The following is a 10,859-nucleotide window of genomic DNA, read 5'->3' on the forward strand; positions in this document are numbered from 1 at the left end:
CATGTAACCTAGAGCTCTGATTCCAACTTGTCACAACCCAAATTTTCCACCCTTGAGAGTCGTGATGGCGCCTACTAATGTGAGCTAGGCAAGCCAACCCTTTAAACTAATCACTTCGTTATACATTTATTTCTTTTTAACAAACATAAAGCGATGACGTATATACAGCGAAAATTTAATTTAAGCGGAAGAAAACAATAAAATATCTGAAATATGTATCTATTACAACTGCTTAAGCCTTAATCACCCAAAACCTGGTGTCACAATACCACAGATGGTCTAAGACTGCTAAATACAAGGTCTGAAAATAAAAGACACATTGTTTCTGAAGCAAAAAGATGAAATAGGAAATAAAAGATAGAGGAGATGCCAGGGCCTGCGGACGCCTGCAGGTCTACCTTGGATCTCTGCGTGGACTGAAGGTAGCCTCCAAACTACGGTCCAAGAGCTGCTCCGGAATCTGCACATAGTGCAGAGTGTAGTATCAGCACAACCGACCCATGTTGGTAAGTGTCTAGCCTAACCTCGGCGAAGTAGTGACGAGGTTAGGACTAGACTACCAAATAAACCTGTGCAATTCAAATATATACAACGGAAAAGAAATACAAAAATAAACAGTCAAGTATGGGAGGAGAGCATGTTGCGGGGGAGATATCAATTCCGAATAGAAAGACAACATGAAAATGAAAGAAGCCATATATCTCAGATATCAACAAAAGAACCAGAAATCAATAAATGCACGACATCTTCCTTCATGCTTTTACTCTTGACCTCACCAAATCAATCAAGTAATAAAAATGCGCACGACATCACCCTTCGTGCTTTTACTCTATTTCCTCACCATATAATCTATATAATCGGGACAGAATGGTACATCGTGCGGCACGGCATCGCCCTTCGTGCTTTATACTCTTTCCTCACAATCATACACGACATCACCTTTCGTGCTTTAACTCTCTTTCTCACAAAACAATGTACGGCATCACCCTTCGTGCTTTAACTCTCTTCCTCACCCAAACAACAATCATAAACAATAGGGAAAAGGAATAAATGAAATTATAATAAGAATCCCGGCAAGAGAACAACAATTCAACAATTTAGTCTTGACAAGGGAACAATAATTCAACAATATCAACATCCCGGCAATGGAGATAACAAATAAAGCAACAATAGCCCGGCAAGGGGGGCAACGTAATGATCTCTTCTCTTTCCTACTTTTACTTTACAATTCGCTTCACAACTCGAGCCAATGCTCTAAAGGTTCAATTGTCACTTATACTTTCACAATTCATATTACAACTTAAGCCAATGCTCCTCAGTGTTCATAGGTCACAATTTCTTCCACAAACTTTACACAACAAATAGAAACTACCACAAAGGCATGAAAGATACAACGAAGTCATGATAATCACAATATAAAGACTCACGGGCATGCTAGACACCAACGTATAGATACTCGTCACCATGCCTATACGTCGTACTCAACAATTACCACATAGCAAATAGGACTCAACTCCTAATCCCTCAAGCTAAGGTTAGACCAAACGCTTACCTCGATGCCACGAACACAATTCACGTTTCAATTATAGCTTTACCTCTTGATTCCACCACTAATTCGCTCGTATCGAGTCACAAGTTACTTAATTACATCAATAAACGCTAAATGAATCAACCCCAATGCATGAAAATGAGTTTTCCAAAATTTTATCCAAAAAGTCAAAAATTTACCCCCGGCCCACATGGTCAAAACTCGAGGTTCGAACAAAAACCCGATTACCCATTTCCCCACGAACCGAACTATATAATTTGTTTTGAAATTGGACCTCAAATCGAGGTCCAAATCCCCAATTTTTGAAAAACCTAGGTTCTACCCAAAACACCTAATTTCCCCCCATAAAAATCATTGATTTTGAGTTGAAATCATGTTAGAAGATGTTAAGGATTGAAGAAAACTAGCTAAAAATGACTTACAATTGATTTGGAGAAGAAGAAGCCTTTGAAAAATCGCCCTAATGTGTTTATGTTTTGAGAGGATATGAAAATGGGTTAAAAATTTGTCTAAGTATAAAAGTTGCAGGTTGCAGATGTGGGAATTGCGAACAGGGGTTCGCAATTGCGAACCCCGACATCTGCTAAGTTGGGAATTGCAAAGGAGGGGGGGGGGGGGGCTCGCATTTGCGAGCTGGGAATTGCGAACCAAGCATCGGATTTGCGATCACAGGCCAAATTGGGAAGTTTCGCATTTGCGAGGATAGTCTCGCATTTGCGAGATTGAGCTGGCCTGGGCTTCTTTCGCAATTGCAACAAGCCGCTCGCATTTGAGAGCCAGGCTTCGCAAATGTGAAGCCTGCAGGCCTGCTATGCACAGCTGAAAAATCTGCAATTTTCTAAGTCCAAAATACACCCCGTGACCTATCCAAAACTCACCCGAGCCCTCGGGGTTCGAAACCAAACATGCACACCAACTTAAAAACATGATACAGACTCGCTCGTGCATTCAAATCACTAAAATAATATCAACAACTATGAATTTAGCTTCAAAATCATGAAATTTTCTCAAGAACTTTCAAGTTTCGAATTTTCTCAAAAATGATCCGATTCACGTCGTTTCAAGTCCGTTCCTTACCAAACTTCACATAATTATCTTAAATCGCCTATAAGACCTGTACCGCACGCCAGAATCAAAATACGGGCCCGATACTATCAAGTTCTAATCACATTTATTTTCCAAATTCATAAATAATTTCAGATAATAATTTCCATTAAAAAATTCATTTTTCGGGCTTGGAACCTCGGAATTCGATTCCGGGCATACACCCAAATCCCATACGGGTGCGGGTTCGTTTACCCAAAACGTTGACCGAAGTCAAATTAATTCATTTTATAGTCAAAATTTATTATTTTTCACAGATTTTCACATAATAGCATTCCGGCTACGCGGCCAGGCTGTACACACAAATTGAGGTGATGCTAAAAGAGGTTTTTAAGGCCTTGGAATGCAGAATTCATTTTAAAAATAAGTGATGACCTTTTGGGTCATCACAGTGTAGTATTATGTCCTAAAACTAATAGGATTATAAGACTAATATCTAGAATTTCAGCTATGTCCTTTTATTATGAGTTATTATGCGTAATATTATATGATTATTTTTGTAAACCGATATTGATTCATATATATATATATGCAGGAGAAGAAACAGTAGAAAGCTGGAATAATGGGGGACAAGATAGAAGAGCAGGGATTTGAGGGAGAGAGGATGGTTTTCAATGGGCTTGTCAACTTAAACATTACACATTCACGTCTTTTGATTTCATATTTTATTAGCAATAGTGCTTGATTATTAAATATAAAAATAGAAGTCCTAGTTCTCGAGATGTTAAAAATTGATATAATGACAATAAAGAAAAATATCTCCAAAGAGGCGATCGAAGTCAGCGGTCAAAGATTTGCATTACTGTCTTTGTCTCCCTCTTCAACCTACAAACACTAGTATAGAAATATTAATTAAATCAAGTGTAGGTATTCTCAAATCTCAATACATACATTCTTTTCCTATATTTCTTCTCTTTGTTTGTAAACATTCCCATAAAATCCTCGACTCACATACTCCCAACACCAAGCACTAAGCGCTCCATCTGCCTCGCGGTTCTGCCTTCCTTGGCGCGCCCGCCCATTTCTAGTTTTCTTCTCCCTCTTTGTTCATCTATCCCTACTTAAACAATAAAACAAAAATAACCTAAATAGCGGTCAACCTAATTACTTAAATCAAAAATAACTAGTGAATATATAATATATTTTTTGATCAATTAAATCGGTTTTGGAATATTTAATATATTATAAATGACAAGTTATTTATAACTTTATTTTCAAGTTACAAATTACTACTACAATTAGTCAAATATTATAAAATGTATAAATTTAACACTATACGAACAATTTTATTAATTTAAGCTCTTGTGTTTTAAAGCAACAACAAATTAATGGGTATAAATTTTTTTTATCAAAGTTTTCTTGGAATTTTTCTTCAAACTACATATTTTTTCTAACTGTAGGAAAATATCTATTGCACTTTGGATTATTGGAAGTGCTAGATATAATTTAGTACTATATGGTTTTGTTTTGGGTCTAAACTTGTCCACCTAATGTCCATCAGATCAGTTGACTTGTCTTTAAGGAATATGGACAAACTGCAACCGTCCACATTAGTCAGCTGTTTGACTAGTCAATACATGGCGACCACTATTTGGACACTTGGCAACCAGGTGTGGATGACCTCTCCAAACAAATTAAGCACTTCTTTCTTGCTTGCTTGCTTTTATATGTCTACCTCTGTTTCATTAATTCATTCATTTATGGATAAGTTAACATAAGGAAGGAAGACCAAATTAAAAATAAATAAATGGATAGATTAGAATTTAGAAGTAAGGCAGTTGCAACTTTCGGCGATGAAGTGATTATCTCGCCATCTCTTTTTCTTATACTTACCACCATGTTGACTTGTTCCAATTTCTTTAGGAGTATTTTTTTTTATTGGATAAATAAAAGTAGCAGGAGTAGTTTATAAATTATTTCGTTTTGTTGTGAGGGATTTGGGGCTTTTCACCAATAATTGGTGCAAGAGTCTTGATGTTTGTAAAGTGTTTAGGGAATATTCACAAAATCACCAATGGAGTTGTTTCGTTTGATCCCAGATAACGTATGAAAACCCTAATTATTATGACTTGCATGAGTTTTACATTGGTTCTGCTGCTTTTCCAAGCCCTAACTTTGTCGAATGTTACGGAAGTATCTTTTTAATTATAGAATAATACTTGCTTTATGTACTCAAGAAACTTGTTTTGACAAGTCATGGTAAAATTGACAACCACAAGTTTAATGGATGATAACAAAGAATTTGACTAATGAGGTGAAGCAAAATTGAAACAAGCAACAGCGAAAAGTTTAAGAATCTAGCGCCGTATAGAGTGTAGTTTTATTTTTCTTTCTATTTTCTTTTTCAAAGTGACGGCAACAACCAAAAGAAAAACTGCTGCCCTAGGTTTAAAATTTTGTGAAACCAATAAAAAAAGGAAAAATCATAATTAAGTAACTATGATGTTTATACTTGATAAATAGGTGTCATTGTTTATACTTGATTTAATTTAATTCTTTCGACTAAGTTTTATCACCAATGAGCAACTAGAGTTGGAACTGGTGTATCTACTACATTGAACTTTTTTTGTTTTGTTTTATATTACTAATAGACTAAATCAACATTGTTTTTGTTTTCCAGACGTCTGCTTCCTCAGTTAACACGAATATTGTTTACGATGTTCAAATAATATTCACATTAATTAATGCATTATGCTAGTTCTTGCTCCCTAATGTTGGAGGGTTATTATACAAGACTTTTCAGTCTAATAAATTTTGCTTGCCGGTGCCAGGTGTCTTTAACTTACTTATCAATTTGAAATTGAGTTTTCGACAGCACATATACCCCACGTTTTAAATTGTTTTCCTTTTATGGTATATATATATATATATATCATTGATTAATAGCAATACGAGTTTGGAGACCCTTGACATTTTGAATGGGTTATATCCATTTATTAAAATTAGGAGATCATAGCTAGCTAGTAAGATTTTTGTTAAACTGTCGACCATCTCATGTATGGTCAAACAAACTCTGGTTCTCTTGGGATGTATTTAAAGTCTCACACTCACTTTTCTTTGATTTTTTTGTTTTTGTTTTATTTAATAATGAGGAATTGAAGCTATACGGCGTAACCTCTAGTTGCAGTAATATTCGTGTTGACTTTTGTCCATGAGTATTTCTAAGGAAAAAGAACAATCAATGGGTCTATTGGTGCATAAATAATTATATAAAAGTTAAGATGCATGTAATTGATTGTTATGCTCTAAATAATAATATAAAACTATACTTATGTATGTGGTAACTAGTAAGTAATAATATGGAATTGTAGAATTCCCTATTAAGGGAGAAAACAAAAAAGAAAAGTTATCAGCTGTTAAAAGAAAACTAAAATATACTAATGTAAAACGCTAATATTAGTAGTACTAAACTACGTGAAGGGAGAAGAAAGTGGTGTTTTAATGAGAAACTAGTATCCCACAAAAGCATTTACCCAATGACTCCTGTTCCTACACGTGTCAAACATCTGACGTGGGAACCAGCTGTCAAGTGGCACACAATACATTCCTGATACCACACGTGTCTTCTGTCCAGCTGTTATCGCCACCTTGGACAATGTACTCGGGAAGCTTACATCCGTACAAGGACATTAATTAATTGATAAACAAAATTGACAAGTGATTATTGGCTTCTTAGGCCATGCTCTTTTTGTAACGAAGAAGATTACGTAGCTGTATTCGGTCAAAAATAACAAGGAAAAAAAATTCAGATAAATTTGTAAAAAATCAGCAAGGCTTTGCACCGAATTATTTATTAGTAGAGTATTACTTTATGACAGTAAGTAAAACCAAATATATATATATATATATTTATTTTTTGTTTTAAAATTGTTTGACTTATATCCATCAATTATATCTGTTTAACCCGTTATGAAAAATTATCTGTTTAATTTAATTCGTAAAATTTTTTATACCAAAAATTAAATTCAATATCAAAGGGGAAGGTAAAAGACGAGCTGCCGTTAAAGAAAGGAACAAGAGTAGAAGCAGGCCAGAAAGAGAGAAGCGGGATTACAACACTGTAGTTTCTTGTGGGGAAAAACTTGTACTCATCCATTTATTTCCTAACAAAATTCCAGGTTTTCCTTGTACGAAATACGACAAGCATACCCTGTGCTCGCCTTATATGCAGCACTCATCTCATATTCATCCTTCTCCTGCGCACGTTATTAATTTATGTACATCCCCTACTTGTTACTCTGTTGTGAATATATATTCTTATTTTTTAAAATACAATCTTTCCTTCAGTCTAGTGAAACAATTCAAATAAATACATAAATACAAGAAAAAAGTCAAGTGAATTCAACAGTCATTATCAAAGGCGAAGCTCAGAATTCTACTTTATAGATTCTGGATTTTAGAACAACGATTTCAAATTTAATATATATATATTATCGTATGTCCATAAGAAAAATAATTTTAATTATACACATACAATGTAGTTTTCGACAAAGAAAGTTCGGATAAACCCATGCGTCCTAGCTTCGCCCTTACCTCAGAGTCTCACACCACTCCACCCTCTTGCGAAATGGAGAAAAAAGAAAAAAGAGGAAATTTCTGTTTTGTGAATGAAGGTCAAAATAATAAGCAGGGTTATCATGCTGGGAAGGTTTTTGATAAAGTGACAGCCCCTTGTTCTATAGCTAACACTCTCTCACCTCAATATGTAGATAGTGTAAAAAGAATTTTTCATTACTTTAATATGTACAATTACATGCATTTATCTTTCTATATGACATGAGAGTATAGAAATCTTTTTACCTTATCAACATATATATAACAGTTAATTTTTTTTAATTATCATTTTCTGTCCAGCAACGCGAAAAGATAATTTGACAAACCAAATTGACAGACAGAGCCATATATATTTAGTATCGGCAAGTGTAGGTCTATGTCTAAATGAGGAATAGTGCGGAAAGTTATAACTGAGGGGATAAGATGAGGCAAATAATTTTTCTAAATAAAAGCCAAATTATAGCAGTAATAACACGTTTATCTTCAACCCGTACAATTGAAATTGGGACACGGATAAGGCGTCCGGAAGTTGTGCAATAAAAATCTAAAAAGGCTTGTTTGGGTATTAAAGGACAACAACGGCTACACAAATGACAATTAGAGACCTTAATTAGGTGCAGTAAACATCATTAGATGAATCTTAAATAAGTAGTCTTAACTCTTAAGTCGCAATTATAATAACCACAGATATTAGGCATGAAAGTTGTATGCCTTTGCTAGTCACAAAAGCATGTTTTCAACTTTCCAGAGGCAAATTGACAGAAAAGCCCATGTATATATCAAGAATTAACCCCAAATCCTATCCAGCCACCAAAAAAAAAAAGAAAAAATAATTAGATTTTGGTACAAGTATTTGTTTCTCTGCACTTTTAAGCGATACAGAAATTGGACCACAGGCCACAAGCCAACCAAACATCCTCTATATAAAGCCCCCTTCTACACTGAACTACACCCACACCAGAAAATCATATTTCTTTCTCCTTTGTAACAAACTCTCTTCTCACCCATCCCATATTCTCTCTCTCTTTAACACACACATATACTGACGTGATTCAGAAACACAGTTGTTCAAGAACCATGCCTGAGGCACCAAAATCAGCTGAATACAGTGTTGTTGCAGAAAACAACAAGAAAGTTCTTCAGTTCATTGAAGAGGTGACAACCAACGCCGATGAGGTCCAAAAGAGAGTTCTTGCCGAAATTCTGTCTCAAAATGCCCATGTTGAATACTTGCATCGCCATGATCTTAATGGTCATACTGACCGAGACACCTTCAAGAAAACTATGCCTGTTATCACCTACGAGGATATTCAGTCTGTTATTACTCGTATTGCCAATGGTGATAAATCTCCTATCCTCTGCTCTCAACCCATCTCTGAGTTCTTGACAAGGTTTGTTCTTTTCTTTTCTTTTTGGATGAATGAAAAATGTGCATCCTTATCTCAATAGTATAAAGGTGTACAAAGTACTAAAACTCAAAAGAATACTTAACTCCCTTTTTCTTGATTTTGTCGTTACTGCATGTATTTTCTAGCTAGTTTATGCTAAATGGTAATTTTGAATATGCAGTTCCGGGACATCAGGAGGGGAAAGGAAACTGATGCCAACCATTGAAGAGGAGCTTGAGAGGAGATCAAAGCTCTACAGCCTTCTAATGCCTGTGATGAGCCAATTTGTTCCAGACCTTGAAAAAGGCAAAGGAATGTACTTTTTGTTCATAAAATCTGAGGCTAAGACACCAGGGGGATTACCAGCTCGTCCTGTATTAACAAGTTATTATAAGAGCCCCCATTTCAAGAACAGGCGTCCTGACCCTTACACAAACTATACCAGCCCAAATGAAACCATTCTCTGTTCAGATTCTTACCAAAGTATGTATTCCCAAATGCTTTGTGGCCTCTGCCAAAACAAAGAAGTCCTCCGTGTTGGGGCCGTGTTTGCCTCAGGCTTTATCCGTGCTATCCGATTCTTGGAGAAGCACTGGCCTCTTCTTTGTCACGATATTAGAACTGGAACCATTAACTCCCAAATTACTGATCCTTCAGTGAGAGAGGCAGTGATGAAAATTCTTAAACCTGATAATAAGTTAGCTGATTTTATTGAGGTTGAATGCAGCAAAAATTCATGGCAAGGGATTATCACAAGGTTGTGGCCTAATACTAAGTATATTGATGTTATTGTGACTGGAACTATGTCACAATATATACCCACTCTTGATTACTACAGCAATGGCCTCCCTCTTGTCTGCACCATGTATGCTTCCTCGGAATGCTACTTTGGTGTCAACCTTAATCCCCTTTGCAAGCCCAGTGAAGTTGCTTACACACTTATTCCTACCATGGGTTATTTTGAGTTCTTGCCTGTTCACAGAAATAATGGTGTCACTAATTCAATCTCCATGCCTAAATCACTTAATGAGAAAGAACAGCAAGAATTGGTCGATTTAGTTGATGTCAAGATTGGCCAGGAGTACGAGCTTGTTGTCACCACATATGCTGGTAAATTTCAAATGAAATATACTGTATTAAGTTTTCTTGGCAATTTATTAAGACATTTGCTAATGGCATTTTTTTTAAAAATCCATTTCAGGACTCTACAGGTATAGGGTGGGTGATGTGCTTCGGGTTGCTGGATTTAAGAACAACGCTCCTCAATTCAACTTTATCTGCCGGAAAAATGTGGTGTTAAGCATTGATTCAGACAAGACAGATGAAGTAGAGCTACAAAATGCGGTGAAAAATGCAGTGAGCCATCTGATGCCATTTGATGCACATGTGACCGAGTACACTAGCTACGCTGATACAACCACAATTCCAGGGCACTATGTCCTATTCTGGGAGCTGAATGTCAATGGCTCAACTCCAGTTCCTCCATCAGTCTTTGAAGATTGTTGTCTCACTATTGAGGAGTCCCTTAACAGCGTTTACCGCCAGGGTCGTGCATCGGACAAATCCATTGGCCCATTGGAAATCAAGATTGTGGAAAGTGGTACTTTTGACAAGCTTATGGACTATGCCATTAGTTTAGGTGCTTCAATAAACCAGTACAAGACACCGCGGTGCGTCAAATTTGCACCCATTGTTGAGCTTTTGAATTCAAGAGTGGTGTCTAGTTACTTCAGCCCCAAATGCCCAAAATGGGTTCCTGGCCTCAAGCAATGGAACAACATGAACTGAGTGGCTAAGCCTCGGATTTCTCTTCTAGGAAAGGAATGCACTGAGGATCATTTTAGTGCTAAGATCATCCTGCTTAGGTTGACCCAAACCAATTTTATGGTTTTTTTTTTTTTTTTTTTTTTTTTACTTTTTAAGTAAATTCGGTATTAAGGCTTTGTAGAATTTAACTTGTCCTTCATTATGGTAGAAACTTGAAATTAGCCATGTACAAAAACAGCAGTTCCCTATTTAAAAAAAGCTTCTACCTTTTGTTAAGTTGCAACCTCTATGGCGACAGCTGCCTTTTCTCTCATTGCAATTTGAGCACACATTTTATGGGAATTAATTGTTTTCTTATTTCAGGGCAGGAATCCTGCCCACTGAACTCTCATGATCCCACGTCCCAAAACGGTAGTACATAACTGCAGAGAAAAGCTAACTTGTTTAACTTTTCCATTCTTTATTTATCCTAATCCAAAAGCACTACCATTACTAGT

At 36.1% G+C, this 10,859-nt stretch overlaps 1 protein-coding gene across 1 annotated transcript; it reads left to right on the forward strand.

Annotated features, from left to right (window-relative positions):
- The first annotated feature begins 8,166 nt into the window (after positions 1–8,166).
- On the forward strand, positions 8,167–10,638 carry LOC104215495 (indole-3-acetic acid-amido synthetase GH3.6). The gene is made up of 3 exons (XM_009765308.2): positions 8,167–8,598; positions 8,777–9,705; positions 9,797–10,638. Exons 1-3 carry the CDS (start codon positions 8,285–8,287, stop codon positions 10,381–10,383), a joined length of 1,830 nt encoding a protein of 609 aa, XP_009763610.1. The 5' UTR covers positions 8,167–8,284; the 3' UTR covers positions 10,384–10,638.
- The last annotated feature ends 221 nt before the right edge of the window (positions 10,639–10,859 follow it).

This window comes from Nicotiana sylvestris, chromosome 7, assembly GCF_000393655.2.
Source record: "Nicotiana sylvestris chromosome 7, ASM39365v2, whole genome shotgun sequence".
Lineage (NCBI taxonomy): Eukaryota > Viridiplantae > Streptophyta > Magnoliopsida > Solanales > Solanaceae > Nicotiana > Nicotiana sylvestris.